Source organism: Camellia sinensis, chromosome 13, assembly GCF_055761805.1.
Source record: "Camellia sinensis isolate YWXY chromosome 13, ASM5576180v1, whole genome shotgun sequence".
NCBI classification, from domain to species: Eukaryota; Viridiplantae; Streptophyta; class Magnoliopsida; order Ericales; family Theaceae; genus Camellia; species Camellia sinensis.
Window position 1 is genome coordinate 9,607,468 of NC_138973.1, and position 18,108 is coordinate 9,625,575.

The 18,108-nt window shown below is 36.3% G+C and overlaps 2 protein-coding genes across 3 annotated transcripts; both read left to right on the forward strand.

Annotated features, from left to right (window-relative positions):
• Positions 1-5,121: 5,121 nt before the first annotated feature.
• On the forward strand, positions 5,122-6,861 carry LOC114319793 (putative CCR4-associated factor 1 homolog 7). Its single transcript, XM_028266844.2, has 2 exons — positions 5,122-5,588; positions 5,729-6,861. Exon 2 carries the CDS (start codon positions 5,786-5,788, stop codon positions 6,605-6,607), a length of 822 nt encoding a protein of 273 aa, XP_028122645.2. The 5' UTR covers positions 5,122-5,588; positions 5,729-5,785; the 3' UTR covers positions 6,608-6,861.
• Positions 6,862-8,414: 1,553 nt separating this feature from the next.
• On the forward strand, positions 8,415-16,799 carry LOC114301990 (cytochrome b561, DM13 and DOMON domain-containing protein At5g54830-like). Of its 2 annotated transcripts, XM_082901417.1 has the most exons (5): positions 8,415-8,540; positions 8,642-8,753; positions 10,635-10,863; positions 11,667-11,762; positions 12,301-16,799. In XM_082901417.1, exon 5 carries the CDS (start codon positions 13,815-13,817, stop codon positions 16,509-16,511), a length of 2,697 nt encoding a protein of 898 aa, XP_082757543.1. In that variant the 5' UTR covers positions 8,415-8,540; positions 8,642-8,753; positions 10,635-10,863; positions 11,667-11,762; positions 12,301-13,814; the 3' UTR covers positions 16,512-16,799. The 2 variants fall into 2 exon arrangements, 1 of the variants encoding a protein (XP_082757543.1); XR_014348275.1 differs by lacking the exon at positions 8,415-8,540 and having other exon boundaries at positions 8,673-9,988; positions 12,301-12,567.
• The last annotated feature ends 1,309 nt before the right edge of the window (positions 16,800-18,108 follow it).

Below are 18,108 nucleotides of genomic sequence, written 5' to 3' on the forward strand. Positions count from 1 at the left end.
ACACTACTAGTTTTTCTTCTTGTACTGGTATAGTTAACACTGGTGCTGTGGTCAAACGCTGTTTTAACTCCTGGAAAGCTCTCTCACAATCATTTGTCCATAAGAACTTCACATTCTTGTGGGTCAACTTGGTCATGGGTACTGCAATAGTGGAAAACTTCTCTATAAATCTTTTGTAATAACCAGCTAGTCCTAAAAAACTCCTCACCTCTGAAGGATTTGCAGGCTACTTCTATTCTTTGATCGCAACAACTTTCTCAGGATCTACTGCTATCCCTTGTTTGGACATAACATGTCCCAAAAACCGAACTTCTTTCTCCCAAAAATGACACTTATTGAACTTAGTATGTAACTGCTGCTCCCTCAAATTCTGTAACACGGCTTTCAAGTGTTCTCTGTGTTCTTCTTCATTTTTAGAATACACCAGAATATCATCTATGAAGATAATCACATACTTATCTAGATACGGTTGAAAAATTCTGTTCATCAAGTCCATGAAATAGGTAGGAGCATTGGTCAAACCAAAAGGTATTACATGAAATTAGTACTGCCCATACCGAGTCTGAAAAACAGTAGGCGATATACTTTCCTCTGACACACCTATCTGATGGTAACCCATTCTGATATCAAACTGAGAGAACATGGTTGCCCCCTTTAACTGATCAAACAAGTCATCAATTTTAGGTAGCAGATACTTGTTCTTGATAATCACCTTGTTCAGCTCTCTGTAATCTATGCACATGCGGAGAGTGCCATCTTTCTTGGAAACAAAGATCGCAGGTGCTCCCTTTCTGACGCATCTCTTCTAGCTGCTTCTTCATCTCCACAAGCTCTTTAGGCGCCATTTTGTATGCCGCTTTAAAAATCGGTGCAGTTCCTGACACTAGGTCAATGCGAAATTCTACGACCTGTCGAGGTGGAGGTCTAGGTATCTCCTGAAATATATCCTCAAACTCACATACCACATCTACCTCACTAATATCCTGTTTAGGGATTTCTACCAAGCACAAAAAACTCGTCCTCGCCGACTCTTTTCCACAGCATACTAGGAATATCTATATTTACAGTCTTTCTAGCATAATTTTTAGTCACAAAGTGTTTTCGCAACCAATCCATACCCAAAATAATTACAAACCCCTCAAACCCTAAAACAATTAGGTCCGCATACAAGACTCTGCCTGCAAAGTCAATCTCAAAATCTTTACACATCTCATAAAGAGTAACTACCTCTCTTAAAGGGGTTTCAACATGAATAGGTCTAGATAAGGAAGTAGTTACAAAATGTTCTCTTTTTACAAACTATCTAGATATGAAAGAATGAGAGGCACCAGTATCAAAAAGTACTCTAATGGGTTCTTGAAAAAGATTAAAAGTACCTTGCACTTTGTCATTTCCTAGTATCACTGCAAATGCCCTGGCTGGAGCTGCCTGAGCTTGTTGCGCTTCTTGTCTCTGAGGGCAATCCTTGACTACATATCCTAACTGCTGACACCCAAAACACTTCCTATTGATCGGTTGAGGTGCTACTGCCTTGATAGGTGGGGGTCCCTCAAACTGAGGTACAGGAGGATGATAACCCAACTGTGACACTTGCTGCCGCTGTCCTTGATAACCCTAGGGGCACAGACCACTTTGTCTTTGATAATAGTGCCCTAGGGCTGGAAATTGCCCTAAGGCCTGAAATTATCCTAAGGTTTGAAATTTCCCTGACTACCCTGTTATTGTGGCCTCTGAAACTGCTGACCTCTTAGCCTTTGATCATAGAGTCAATATCTGTTCCCATCACGCTACTGGAAGTGACTCCCTCTAGAAGTCTCTCTAACCTTGGCCTTCCCTTCTTTAAACTGCTTCTCATTTTTCTCATACTTCAGTGCCAAGTCAAGAACTCTGTCAAACGGTTCAGCATCAAAGGGAATAAAGGACTTAGACATGTAATGATTTAATCACTTAATAAACTTCTCATTCTTTTTCTCCTGCATGTCAACCAAGTAAGAGGCCTAACGAGATAACTCATTAAACTTGGTGACATACTCGATCACTGTTCTAGCCTCTTGGGTCAGCTTTGAAAATTCATCACTCAACTGAGACTGAATAACAGTAAGAACAAACTTCTGGTCAAAACGGGTCTTAAAATCTGCCCAAGTTATCAAATCTAGACCCCCCTTCCACGAGTTCCACCAAAATAGGGTTGCTCTCTCAATTGATGTGTTGCCAACTCCTGTTTTTGGACCTCGGCGAGCTGCATACGACCAAACACCATCTTACATTTCTGAATCCAAGTGTCAGCTGCAATGCTTCTTCCATCTCTAGAGAATTTCTGACCTCCCAAAGAACCAAAATCTTTGTTTCTCTTCACAAATGGATCTTCCTGCTGATCTTGATTATTGTTTTGCACAACCTGAAATAATTGAGCCATCATCTCCCCCACATTAACCTGCACCGTATTGGTTGCCCCAGTAGCAGCCGCCACTGCCGCCGCCGTCGCCGTCGCTACCGCCGCATTAGCAGTTGTTTTTTCCCTTGTGCCATTGGACTAAGCACTTCCCAAATTATACTTTCCAGCCATTACCTTCAAGTTAAATACACAAAAAAAATTCGTTCATAAATACTTAGAATAAATTCAACCACCAAACTAAACCAGCTAACCCATGTTTCCATAATTCAAGGTTTACCTAAACTCTCACAAGTGTAGAGTAACCTAAAGGTCTAATACCAAATTGTCACACCTCTAGGATTTGGATAATGAAATATTAATTGAGATTTAATCTTAATTTAATATTTAATTATTTAAATTTTAGAGCGTGACACATTGATTACTAATTTTTTATCATGAATTTCAAAGATAGTTGCAAGAGATCATGGTCAGAAGTCGTGGCCAGTAATAGTGATCAATGATGAGATAACCATGGCCAATAATGGTGATCAATGACGAGACAACTAGAGATAGTGGTCGATTAGGAAGGTGGCTGAAAGTAAGAGAGACAATAAATGACAACGGGAGGTGGGGAGTTTAAGAGGTTGTTTGGGATGATCTAAATAAGTGTATTTTTTGATTTTTTATAAAATATGAGTTGGGTTTGGATTGGGTTTGAAGTGATGGATTAGAGAGGTGATGTGACTTAAATAGGATGATATGATTTAAATAAGATAGCAACTTTTTGACTTTTTTTAAATATGCCAAACCAGCCCTAAATGGAAATGAAACCTTATTTTTGAAAACAAGTAAAAAATACTTCTCTTTCTTAATTTCTAAAATTTGAAAACTAATATCATTGCATAAAGTATACAATTCAAAACATAATATTTTTCTTTCCCCCAAATTGCCCTTATCTATTGTCAAAATACACATTTTAGAATTTTATACTTCAAACTTAATAATTGATTATGATTTATTTAACTACATATCCATGCCTCTAATTTTTTAAATTACAACAATTTCCAAACATATTTTTATTTTCAATTTCAAATTTTTAAAAAACAAAGCTATTACCAAACAAGTTCTAAAGTTGAGACCCATCCTTTCACATTTGATAAGCACCACTTAAATATAGCACCACATGTATAGCTGCATCTAACAAGGATCAACATCCTCTTAGCTTTTTATATTCATAAAGAAAACATTATATTCTCTGTTTTATCTTCCATTTGAAATTAGATAGAGGCTATTAGGTCATTGAAAGAGACATGTCTACTTAAAAGACAGTCTTGAATTTCTAAGCTATACTTTAGAGAAGGTTACGTGATGACAATGTCAAGGTAGTGTTTTCGTTTTGGTAATAGCTAAACTTCTTGTTCTTCCTACTATGTAATAAACTAAAAATATTAATAATAATCAAAATAAAAAAAGGGGAAAATACCAAACTAGGCTTTAACTTTTGTAAAAGGTGACAACTAAAATTAATCATCGGGACTAGTTTATTTGGTTGTGTCCCAATTGGAGATCAATAGTTTTGATTTAACAAGTAATTTTCATTTTTAAGCAAAATATTTATAACTAATATATTTTGAATCGAAAAATAGAAATTGATGCTCAGATTCTCCTAATATCCTCAACTAATCACACTTCACTTTGCTACCACTATCAATATTTATCTTATTCAAAGATAGTTTATTCTAGGATTGTGAAAGTAAGCCATTCATACTCATTTTCAGACTCGAGTGATATTACACATCTACAAAAATATCTCAAAAATAATATGTGTAGACTAGAATATAAATAATAAATAGTAATTGACTTACATAGGACTAATTTTTAGGATATACTAATGACAATCTTATAAATTGTTGATATGACAAATAAAATATCAAAATATTTAAAATTTTAAAATACTTTTTCAAACGTTCTTACATATATATTTCACATGTTTTATATATTTATAGATTTTAAATACATTTTTTACGCATAAATTGAGAATAACAACCTTTCCTTGAATTGTCATTCTAGACTAATTTGACAATGTTTTCAATTAATGTAATCTATAAACATCTCCGCATATCTAATATGAATGCGTATAAATGAAATGAGATGATTAGATTATGTCATAATTTATTTGACAGTACTGATATATAAATTACGTTTATATGCAATGGTTTTATACATAATTACTTGACTAACACTATTTTCATTTCATATCAAAACACATACCGTCCATTATTTTTAAAATATTTTTATTTCATATCAAAACACCTCCCGCCCATAATTTTAAAATTTCAAAATTCATAGTGTGAATCACTCTAGCGGTGTTTCAGTTACAATCCAATATGTTCAAAATTACTATTTAAAGCTCATCTTTGCTTAACAAAAAAATTAAGAGAAATGATCAATCCTAACAATTATTTTTGAGCGTAATCAAAGAAGCTCTGTTCCCTTCCTGAAAAGTCAGACAAGAGAAGTTTAGATTGTCAAACAATTTCTTATTGAGTTGTAATTCGAATTATAATCTAATGTGTTCTTATAACAATTAAGATTGCATTGCATAGGTATGTAATATAAATCGTCTTTTCAAACATAATTTGATCTTCGCATAAAAATGTATTTATATACTCTTTTTTGTAATTTCTACAAATTTCAAATCCGCTTGGCAAGAAATGATATAACAAAAAAAATATCCATATTGAGATAGATTTTTTTTTTCCCCCAAAAAAACCCCCTCTTGATGAATTTCAGGTTTTCCAATTTGATCTCACACTCAAATGATTTTCTCTGTGATTTTCTTTTTCCTTGAAGAGAAAATTGTTTTACCAGGTCAATCTGGGGCCGCCGATAGAATTCCTATAATACGACACCGTTTCAAACTCACCAAACACAGTACGCCGTCGCGTTTACCTTTTTGTTCAATTGTAACGTTAATGTCATCTTCTCTTTAGGAGTCTTCTCCCCGCCTCTCTCTTCTCTCTCTCTCTCTCTCTCGTCTTCATCGTCCTCTTCTTCTTCTTCTCTCTCTGCTTCCTCTGCAAATCCCAAGCGTTGACTCACAAATCATCACAAAGTTGTGAGTTTAAATCTTCATCACTGACCGACAACGAACTCACCTCTACTCACAAGTTCAAGATCTGTTCACTTCAACCCTCAATTTCACTGATCCAAGGTCAGATCTCATCCCCCCACACAGTATTTCTCTGTTTGATTTCACTAATTTTAACGGGTCTTTTTAGTTTTAACGGTTAATTATACTGTTCACTTTAACTAAAATTAGGGTTTTGAATTTTCATTTGATTGTTGCTGCAGATCTAGTTGAATTTAAGGGGGTTTAATCACTTTTTTGCCCAAAATTGATTCCCTAAGATGTCAGAGCTGTCGAAAAACGATTCGATTCATATCCGAGAGGTATGGAACGACAATCTCGAAGAAGAGTTCGCTTTGATTCGAGAAATTGTCGATGAATATTCCTATGTTGCGATGGATACGGAGTTTCCGGGGGTTGTTCTTCGGCCGGTGGGGACTTTCAAGAACATCAATGACTATAACTATCAGACTTTGAAGGACAATGTTGATATGTTGAAGTTGATTCAGTTGGGTCTCACGTTTTCGGATGAAAATGGGAACTTGCCTACTTGTGGGACTGATAGACACTGCATTTGGCAGTTCAATTTTCGCGAATTTAACGTCAGTGAAGATATCTTCGCTAATGATTCAATTGAGTTGCTGATGCAATGTGGTATTGATTTCAAGAAGAATAATGAGATGGGTATTGATGCGAATCGGTTTGGCGAGCTCTTGATGTCTTCGGGGATCGTGTTGAATGATGGTGTGCATTGGGTGACCTTTCACAGTGGGTATGATTTTGGGTATTTGCTCAAGTTGTTGACTTGCACAGCTTTACCTGATACGCAAGCTGGGTTCTTTGATTTGATCAATATGTATTTCCCCATGGTGTATGATATCAAGCACTTGATGAAGTTTTGTAACAGCCTTCATGGTGGGTTGAACAAGCTTGCTGAGCTTTTGGAGGTCGAGAGGATTGGTATTTGCCATCAAGCAGGTTCGGATAGTTTACTTACTTCTTGTGCATTTAAGAAGTTGAAAGACAACTTTTTTAATGGCTCCACAGAGAAATATGCTGGTGTTCTGTATGGTCTTGGTGTCGAGAATGGCTCTGATAAATAAATGTTTGGCAAACAATTGAATGTTTGGTTGTCCAGTTAGGCATGGTTGGCAAAAAATGAATGCTTGTATGATCAGTTAGGCATGAAACTCCCATTTCCATCTGTACACAAATGGGAAAAAGTTGTTGCTTTTCCTTTGTTGCTTTTTCTTTTTTCTGAGCTTATGTGTAACTCAACCCGCAATGGGTGTTGTAGCTTGAGTACTGTAAAGTTATCACATTTACTGTTTCAATAACAATCTTAACATTTTAGCAACTTCTTCTTGTGCTAATTTTTTCGTCATATTGTTTTAAGTGCTTCAGTGTTTAATCATGGCATGCATTTATATGATCTACCTAGATATATATATATTTTGGTATCATAATGCACGTGAAGTAGATGTGTAGATGAATTTTTTTATTTTGAAGGGTGTATATTTTTGTAGTGTAGATTGAGTGGGTAAATATTCACTTTGTTAATAAGATTATCTTGAGATTGATTCACATCCCCTTGCCTGTTCTACGTATAGGTTGAGTGGGTAATGAACAATGATCTGTTAAGTTATTGAAGATGTGTGATTTTTATATTATTGTGGATTTACCCTACTTGCAGAAGATTGTGTTTGCTGTCCTTCATGCTTGCTGTTTTGATTCTTGTGGAAGGATTCTGTAGAACACTTGGGGCATGTCAGTCTGAATAGTGTGGGATTTGAGGATAATTATAATTGTAACTAGAAACTATACAAACAGTAACTTCAAGAATCTTACTTCGAAGCAACTTTGGAGTTTTCCCTTACCAAACAGGTCTTGCAAGAAAATAGGATTTCATATTTAGCTCCAGATATAAGCTATTGGGGGCTTGTTGGGTTTTGATGCTTACCTTAGTCTTCATTTCTTCCTTTTTAACGGGCAAATTACAAATATACCTCCTAAGTAATTACAATGCACCCGTCATTTTAACATAGTAACAAAAATACATTTACCTAATTACCCTCATACACCAAAGGAAAATTACATATCTGCCGTCATCTCCTTCTTCCCTCTTCAAGTACTCCCTCTTCTTGGCGTTCATGGGCAAATCCCACATCTAGCACAAAACCCTCTAAAGCCAAGAAATCAAGCACAAAACCACCCCACTCTTCCTCTACCACCAAATCAAGGCCACTGATTTGAGGTCACAAGGGAAAGTGATCAAGCCCAACTGATTTGATGTCAAGAGGGAAAGCGAAAACTGAAATTGGCCTCAGCTCGTGTAAACTCAGCGTCAGACAAGCCGGGCTAGACTTGGATTCTAGAGTTCTTCAGGTGGGTACCTTATCGGTGAGAGAAGGGAAGGAGAGGAGGCCGTTTCAAATGGGAAGCGGTGTAGATGGTGGTGTAGGCGGCAGAGGTTGGCTATATGTGGGGTGTGCTGACATGATCAGAATTTGTTAGGTCAATTAGTAGTGGGTTAAACTTTTTGTCAAATATGAAGCATAGGGCTTGTTTGATATCGTTTTTATTTTTGATTTTTTCGGAAACAAAAACAATGAAAAGTTTGAATACTCCAATTATTTACTTATTCTTTTCATTTTTGTGTGAAAACAATTTTTGAAATCCAAAACACAACTTGTAAGTGTTTACTAGAAAATGGGGTGTTTACAAAAACATTTCCGAAAGCAATTTACCAAGCTAGTTTTCCTTTCCATTTCCATTTTTTTTCCAGGAACTAAAACAATAAATGAAAATGATACGAAATGTGCCCTTATATTCTTTACAAATTTAGCTATTGTATTGTGAAATTCTTTAAGACTATCAGAATCACTCGTGCGTTGTGCCCCTTATATTCTTTACAAATTTAGCTATTGTATTTTGAAATTCCTTAAGCTTTTCTCTTGGGCCATCAGAAACACTTTTGCGGTGGCTCATGTATTTGGTGGCAGTGGTATAAATTCAGTTGTGGGGATTCAAGATCAGGTTAGATGAATTTATTGCATTGATATATAGTCTTTGTGAAGAAGTCTTATTCCCAGTAAGTTTTATAACAATTAATTATCTACCTTTTATATGCTAACCAGATTTTGCATACATGTTTCAAATCTTGCAAAGCTTGCAAACTGTGTGGAACTTCAGAGGTTCACCACATCTGTATTGGCATGCTACAGAGATTAATACTTGTGGTCTGTGTTGGTAAGATTATTTCCAAATTTATTGTTTTGTTTTTATTTTTTTTAACTATGCTAAAAGAGATATACTTGGTGACTTAGATGCCTCAATGATTAATTTTCTTCTTGTGTCAAGTTATTCTATGACCGCATGATGTGTATGAGTTATCATGTTGAGTTAATTAATTTTCTTCTCCCTCTCTCCTGTTCTCCTTTCATCTCTATTCTTCTCCTCCTCTCTACTCTTCTTCTTTCCTTCCACTTTGATGTGCCATCGTCAATCCACTTTTTGATGAATATCATAGTTTTTTCTAGGCTTAACACACTTGAAAATTGGTTGACTTTAATAGAGTCTAGTAGACTAAAATGTTTAAATTGTCAGCATCACTGTACGAATGCAACTAAAATAAATGGTATAGCAGTTTTGAGCAGAAAGTTTAATTCAAGCACGTAAACCTGAAAACTCAAGAGCCAACTAGGGACAAGGTCACCACAGGGTATTTGCTTTAGATTGACAGGACTTGATAAGCTCCTGGACTAACCAAGAAGATGGGCGACATTTAACTTATATTACTAAAACTAACTTGTTTTTTGCTTGAAAGTAACAGTGCTGTGAACGGAGATGAAAATGATTCGATTATATTAAACAAAGCCTCTCATCAACAGAAATCTTCATTCCATTTAGTTCCATGATGGCATGGCATGCTGCAATTTACAGCCTTGAAATGGCCTGATCATCACATGCATTAGTTGACTAGCGGGCTCCTTCACTGGCAGTAACATACAATAAAGTGCCTTTTCCAGTTTCTCTTTCTTCCCTCTCCTCTATTTCCAAGACCATTTGAACTACATCTTTACTAATGTAAACATGCAAGTTGCAAATTATATTTTATTTTTGTTGATATTTCTTCACCGGCAGTAACATACAGTTAACTGCCTTTTCCAGTTTCTCCTTCTTCCCTCTCCTTTTTTTAAGACCATTTGAACCACATCTTCACTTATGTAAACATGCAAGTTGCAAAGGGTTTTTTTTTTTTGTTGTTATTTCTTCTACATTCTGCAGATGATTAATCTCTCTTTTCTCTTTCCTTGATCTTTGGCAAATGATTCGGGTACATGGCCAAGTAAATGTTTTATTGTAAAGATGATGGGGATTGGAGATGACAATTTTCAAAAGCAGGAGATGTGAGTACACAGTTTGCTTTCAGTGGGCAGCAAACGTCAATGGGTGGAAGTGTGTGTTGGTTCTTACATTGCTGGGTACTTCAAACCTTCTTGTCTGTTTTCCCTTATTGAGACACATGGGTTACAACCACATAAAAAATCCTCTCAGCTTTTGAGTGATTTTATTTTGGATTTTGTTGTTTAACTATCTATATTAATTATCTGATGTCAACTGCAAGCTTGAAATAATTAATGTTGACGTCCTCATTCGTTTTGGCTTAGCGAGAGTTCCTCGGTTTTGATTCAATAGCTTAATGATTTCTTAGGGATATGAGCATTCAGTATATAGTGTGCCAGTATAAGCTCGTGTTGGGTGATGGTTGTGAATATGTGTGGATATCTCCTAGATTGCCATGTGTTGTGTACACATGGATTGGATGATGACATGTGATTTATGCTTTGGCTCAAGAACCCACATGTGTTAGCCCTCTGAAAACACATGTCAGGGTGATGTCTTTGGACTTCAAACTAAACGACACTGGAGGAATCTAGCATAGTTACGCACCTAAATTAATCCCTTGACATGATCATCCCCATGCCAATTCTGGATTAACACTCTCTTGTTTGACTATGGTCCCTCTCTACATTCTTTACAGCCCTTATCTTTAGACTTGTCACTTACTTGTTGGGAAAAGAGAAAAAAACCTTGTTCAATTTAATGAATGTTGTGTGGTTTTTGCAGGAAATTGCAACCCCGTGATTGGGAGGAAAAATACATGCTTTACAGCGGACACTACAGGAGTTATTAAGAGTGGATACTGTGGTTCTTCCACATTTTTTTAAATCGGCGAAATTTATTTGTTAGTTGCTAGATTAGTTCTTGGGGGGTTTGAACCCGCATCCTCTCCCTTGTGAGCACTAAAGCGCTACCTCCATGCCATTAGGCCACAAGTCCTCTGGTTCTTCCACATGTATATGTTACCTTAAATCTGATACATATATGTCAATGCAGTACATTCACTCACCAACATACATTGTCCTGTTTTGATGTCTATTACTTTTGCCTGTTGATTTGTATGCAAACCCATGTGTTTCAAAATGATTACCATGCCCATTTTCATAGATCATTGCTTGATTTTGTATATTCTACCTATTGCATAGCTGTCTTTGTAGTCATTCAATGAAGATCTTGCAGCAAATCGTAGAGATAAAAGAAATTGATTAATTTCTGTGAATTGGGCAGAGAAATTTCTTATTCAGCAAGCCCTGCACTCTCTTTATTTCACTGAGAAACCCCACACGCATACTAAGCTCATGATGGAGAAATTTTCTTGAATATTCTGATTCAATGACCATGAGATTATTATATCCACTGTCGATGCAAGAGTGCTTTGGTGTGCTTTTCTCAGCTAATTGTATTTTATTTGTGGTGAAAAGTTATTGTGCTTCCTGAGCCCTACATCGCCACCTAGCTTGAATTATTTTCTTGTTTATTGTTGAATCGCTGTTTCTTTCAACTTTCTATCATTCTAGTTAATTTGATGGATTTGGCTGTTCCAATGAGCCTACAAATGTCGTTCTAATTGATAGCTTTAAGAATCTTTTAGTACATATACCAGCTGTTGATTTGGTGGAATTGATTCGTTGAAACATGTATAGCAAAAAGTCGGATCTTGCTTGTCAACTTTGAATCGTTGCTTAGTACTTACAGACGATAAATATTATATATGTTGTCAAATAAGTACATTTGATCTAATAGAATGATTTTTTCTAGACTAATACCAATCCGGATCGTGCCCTTCAAGTTGCACATTACTTGTATCATGGCATGATGTGTCTTTGCAGTTGATACCTGAACCAGATGTTACAGGTGAGTGGAGTCAATTTTCACAATTTGGGATATTAAAACTGTTGGTGGAGGCTCGGTTTCATTACTTTAAGCCATGCTTTTTGGTATGCAAATTTCGGGCTCATATTAGTCTTTTGTCATAGGAATTCAGCGTATATTTCTCTCTTCTTGAAGTTTTATTTTTTATTCAAAATTTCCACAATTTTGTCAATTTCCCAAAGTTTCCACCTTTTTTCTGAATCCTTTTTTTAATGAGCTGCTATTCAAAATTGTATTTAAGATGTTAAGGTTTTTAAACTCATCATGCTGTTTGGCAACACCTAAAAAGGCCACATTTTTTTCGTACTTTTTTGTCTTTAATAATATATATATTTTTAAATTTGTATCATTTCCTTTTTCTTTTTGAGGCCTTCTAGTCTTGAAAGAGTTAGGTTTTTTTCATTTTTTTGTTATATATATATATATATATATAATTTTTGGAATCCTCCAACCAAGCTGGTTATGTTTTGCTAGTTGGTAAACAACTCACCTTCCTTTGTCCTTTTCATTGTTGTTGCAGAACTCCCCAGAATTTTGCCCTTCCTAGTCAAGCAAGTCTCCTTCGTTTCTCTCTCTTTTTTTTTTTTAGGTGAAATGATTTGAGAGAGAGCTTTGAGGTCACTCTCATACTTTACATGAGTAGGTCATTAATCACTGCCTCAATCTTGCCCACTGGACAATTCAATTTCTTATTCACAATTTCCCAGTAATAATAATAATGACAAAACTATTACACAAAAACAAATTGTGAAATGAAAATATAAGCACACATTATGAGATTGACAAACATGTGAATGTCCTTGTCCATTCTTTTGTTTGTTTCTTTTATTGGTTTCTTGTAATAATAATAATAATAATAATAATAATATGAAGAGAGGAGTGTTATTCAAACTCTTTCCTTTTATGAATACATTTTATATGTCGTCTTGGAAAATGTTAAATCACAATAATTTTTCGGCAATGATTGGTGGCCACAAATTCTGTGACTCAAATGGTCCGAAAATGTCAAACGAGTTTTGGATACAAAACAATTCTAAAAATGCCAAAACGACGTCGTTTTGGCATTTTCGGGCCATTTGAACCACATAATTTGTGGTCACCAAATATTTTCCATAATTTTTATATAAAATTTATCTCCAGAATAATCTGACTACTAGTGATATATTTGTAAATTATAATTACAATAATAGGTATTACATTTTTAAATGAAGACATCCCTCCGGAGGATTTAGCTAAAATTATGAAAAAGTTGATACTAAAAAAATTAATTGATTTAGTAAATTTTAAAATTTTTAATGAATTTTTAGCATAAACACTTTTGCTTAATTTGAACATTTTATTGAAAATAAATTTAATAAGTTCAAAAAAAAATTAACGTTGTTGTACTTTCTAGTCATGACTAATTGAAAGTTTTTTTTTTTTTTTTTTTGGAGTTAGTTATACGATAAGGTGTTAGGAGTTAATAAATTAAATTATAATGAAAGGGTCAGAGCTCGAATTTTGGACTAAACCAATTATTCTATTTGACACAATAAAGTTGAAGACGTTATTATTTTGTATAACTTTTTTATTTGTATATATTAACATTCAACTTTAGTATAAAAATAGTATAATTTGTAATGCATAGGAAGTGTAATTATTAAAAAAATTAAACATCAATCATAGGGGTATCTTCAAAAAAAAAAAGTTGACATCAAAATATGAATAGACAAACAAACTTGCCCCAGATATGCATATCCTAGTACAAGTCTCCCCAAATCCCTTCTCTGGCCCACTCAAAAACCATGAAACTACAAAACACCCTGTGCTCAACGACCAACTACGAGTTCCGAACTCAGCTTTTCCGACTCACCCCACTCTCTCTCTCTCTCCTCACACACCCCTCTCCGCCGGCGATCACAGAGCTCCCTCCGGCGACCTCAGGTACTTTCTCTCTCTACAAACCCTTCAAACATCACAAAAACTACAAAAAATCACCACCATTTCCGGGTCCAAGTCCACCTCAGATCCGTTAACTCGGATCTTCACATTGCCATGGCAAGAGCTTCCCAACTCTTTCTGGGTTTTCTCTTCCATTGGGTTCTCCTCTCCTATTCGGATCCAACCCCGAGTTGTCCCAAAACCAACAATGCTTCTCTGCTCAATTTCGAGTCAGAGTTCGCAATGCTTCAACACCAGTTGAGAGGGGTGTTTGATTTGATCGATGATTGCTCATTTAGGGTCAGTGAATTTGATATGCTTCAAGGGTCCAATGTGCGTTGGTGGGGTGCTATTGGTGAAGATTTCGACAATTTAACGAGTGGGTTTGTGATATCTGATATGAAACTGAACAAAACTTATCAAAATGATAGCTTTGTTGTGAATTTGATGAAGAATGTGACTTGGGATGAGATCAGAGTCGTCGCGGTTTGGGAAATATCAACCGCGTCAGACTTTGGGCATGTTGTGTTGAGAAATTTGAGTAATGGGTCGGAGAATTCTGCCCCATCGCCTTCGCCATCGGTTGGTGGGGGCAACTTGAGTGTTTGGGTTCATGAGAAGCCAACAATGTTTGAGAATTGTAAGGCATTGTTGCCAAATTATAGGGTTAGATGGACATTGAAGGTGGAGGAGGGTGTGATTGATATTGGGTTGGAGGCTGCAACAGGGATTCTGAATTATATGGCATTTGGATGGGCAGATCCTAGTTCGTCGTCCAATCCTATGCTTGGTGCCGATGTAACAGTGACAGGGTTGAAGGAGGATGGTATGCCATTTGCTGATGATTTTTTCATTACCAAGTATGTTGAGTGTACAAAAGACAAGAATGGTAGTGTTCAAGGTGTGTGTCCCGACATAATTTATGAAGGAACAGGCAATGATACTTCGCTGAACAACACGCGGTTGGTTTACGGGCATAGGAAAGATGGGGTGTCATTTATCCGGTTTCAAAGGCCATTGAAATCAGAAGATAAAAAGTATGATTTGCCTGTGAATCATATGGATAACATGACTGTGATTTGGGCTATTGGTTTGATTCAACCGCCCGATAGTCTTCACCCTTACTATCTTCCCCAAAATCATGGTGGGACTTTTGGGCACTTGATGCTCAATGTTTCAGAGCATGTGAATGATTGCTTGGGACCATTAGATGCAGAAGACAAGGAGGACCAAGATATCATCATTGCAGATGGAACTGCACCGCTTGTTGTTTCCACAGGCCCTGCTTTACATTACCCAAATCCACCGAATCCTACAAAAGTTTTTTACATCAACAAAAAAGAGGCCCCTCTCTTGAGGGTAGAAAGGGGGGTTCCAGTGAAGTTCTCGATACAAGCTGGTCATGATGTTTCACTGTATGTTACTTCTGACCCACTTGGAGGGAATGCAACACTAAGAAATATGTCTGAGACTATTTATGCTGGAGGGCCAAAAGCTGAAGGAGTCCAAGCCAGTCCGATGGAATTAGTTTGGGAACCTGACCGAAGCACCCCAGATGAAGTTTACTACCAGTCAGTGTTTACACAGAAAATGGGTTGGAAAGTTCAAGTTGTTGATGGTGGTTTGGCAGATATGTATAACAGCAGCGTCTTCTTGGATGATCAGCAAGTTACTTTATTTTGGACATTATCAGAATATTCGATAGCTTTTGCAGTTCGTGGTGAGAAAAAAAGTGGTTACCTTGCAATAGGCTTTGGTAGTGGAATGGTAAATAGCTTCGCCTATGTGGGTTGGGCTGAAGATAATGGAAAAGGGCAGATTAAGACCTATTGGATTGATGGAAAGGAAGCCTCAAGTATACATATGACAAATGAGAATCTGACCCACGTAAGGTGTAAGTCAGAAAACGGAATAATCACTTTGGAGTTCACTCGCCCGTTGACTCCATCATGCAGTGATAGTGAGAGGCCAGAATGTAAAAACATAATTGATCCTACAACCCCTCTGAAAGTTGTCTGGGCCATGGGTGCTCGATGGTCTCAAGTCAATTTAAGTGAGGCAAATATGCATTCTGCAACAAGTACCAGGCCAGTTCGGGTGCTTCTTAGACGTGGTTCTGCAGAGGCAGAGGAGGATTTACGGCCTGTATTAGCTGTACATGGGTTCATGATGTTTCTTGCTTGGGGAATTTTGTTCCCAGCTGGAATATTATCAGCTCGGTACTTAAAACATGTTAAGGGTGATGGATGGTACCAGCTTCATGTTTACTTGCAGTATTCAGGATTAACAATTGTCTTGCTTGGCTTTCTTTTCGCTGTAGCTGAGCTTCAGGGTCTCCATTTTGATTCGCTTCATTTTAAGTTTGGAATGGCCGCTATATCTTTGGCTTGTGCACAACCCGTGAATGCATATCTCAGACCTAAAAGGCCTGCAAATGGGGAAGAGATTGCCTCAAACAGGCTTATTTGGGAGTATATTCATGTTGTTGTCGGCAGATCTACCATTGTTGTTGGCGTTGCAGCTCTTATTAGTGGAATGATGCATTTAAGAGATAAATATGGTGACCAAAATGTTCACGGACTCAACTGGATTTTGATAGTTTGGTTCTTCATCGGTGCTCTGACAGTTGTGTATTTAGAGTATCGCGAGAAAAAGAGAAAAAGGGATAGAATTTTTGGAGGAAGCAATTGGGTTTTGGGGAACACTGAGGAGGATGATACAGATCTCTTGAGCCCAATGCGGGCATTTTCACAAAAAGAGTTAGATATATCTGAAAGAATGGAAATTCAGCTAGAACCTATAAGCAGATAGAGAGAGATCTTTGTTCAATTTTTTTATTTTATTTTATTTTATAGAATTTCTGATGTTGGACATCATTTTTGAATTTTCTTACTTCAGGAGAGAGCAAGCTTGTTTTATCTGCTTGGAAAGGTTCTTGGGTGTTGACGGTTGAGCTTCACATGCCAATCACTATATTTGTCCTATGACATGAATTATTTGTATACAGTATATTGGACACATTTATTTTCACCACTCTTTTGTAATTTTACATCTAAAGTTTTTGTTGATTCAATGAGAAAGATGAGTTAAATTTGAAAATTATTTAAATATGCATCACTAAGGTCATCACTAAGGTCAATTTTGTTATTCCCAGAGTGGATGTGTGTATGTGTAAATAAATGCATAAATAAAACAAACAACAAAATAAATTAAATAATTCAGAAATTAACTTCACGAATTAAATTCTGAATTAAATGCTTACAGAAATTTTAAATATCAAGATTTGTGTTAAACACAATCTCCTTAAAGTAGATGTCGCCCTCGCTCAATACTTCGAGTTTTAACGGCGTCTACTTCTTAGGATGCAACAACTACTACTACTTGATTTGCAGCATTACAAAATCAAACATTGTGAACCAAACTATGTTGTAACTCTTTCTCTTTCTTTTCCTAGAAACTAAATGTTAAACAAATGTAGGAGCACAGGAGGACGAACAGAAGAAGAAAGGGAAGAGTTTTGGAAAAAATTTCGATGCCAAGAAATGCTGGAATGGCAAGGTATAAATAGGAGGACATGTGGCTTTCCGAACAGGTGCCAACAGATAGGTAACTGTTCGGACAGATTTAATAAAAGAAAAAACTTGTTTGGACAGATATAGATCTGCCCGGTTTGAATTCAATAGGTATGAACCTGTTTTGAACCTATTCGGGTGGGTAAATCTGTTTGGGTGAAGGGAAAAAAAAAACTTGACCAAGTTATTTTAAGTTTTGAAACCAAAATTAAAAATGAATAAATAAATTACAAATATTTTTCGCCCAAAAAGATAAGTATTGGGTCGGATAAGCCCAACCTAACCTCGCATTCGTGCCTAGCCCACCCAATCAGATAGATGGCGGCGTGCGTTTATTGTTTTGGGTCCAATGGGTCTAGCCCACTTTACCCATAACCTCACCATTCTACAAACTTGGGTACCCCTTGGGGCCCATCTCAAGTATCCCAAGTTAGAATATATATACCCATATAAATCCTTAAGGCTCTGCTTGGTTGTGCTCTGTAATCAGTTTTCTACCTGTGTGTTGGAGCATGATGTTTGGTTTCGTTTTCAAATCAATTTTCTACACTCTGCAGAGAGAATTCTGATGCACAGGCGCCTTTTTTGTCCACCTGGTAGACCACCCGGTAGACCACCCGGATGTCCACTCGGATGTCCGGCTGATTTCCAGATTTTTTTTTTTTTTTTTTTTTTTTTTTTTTTTTGCAATTGATTTACATAATCGGGACAAATATTTTCTGAAAATTTTTAAATTTTTTATGTACTTTAAAATAATTTTGAGTTGTATGTTTAGTTATGAGTTGTAAATTTTTGTATCACATATCAAATGTCACATCAATAATTCCCCACTCAAA

What these genes read in the sequence shown, in the direction of transcription:
- LOC114319793 (XM_028266844.2), top strand. Translation starts at nt 5,786, where the DNA reads ATGTCAGAGCTGTCGAAAAACGATTCGATTCATATCCGAGAGGTATGG.
- LOC114301990 (XM_082901417.1), top strand. Translation starts at nt 13,815, where the DNA reads ATGGCAAGAGCTTCCCAACTCTTTCTGGGTTTTCTCTTCCATTGGGTT.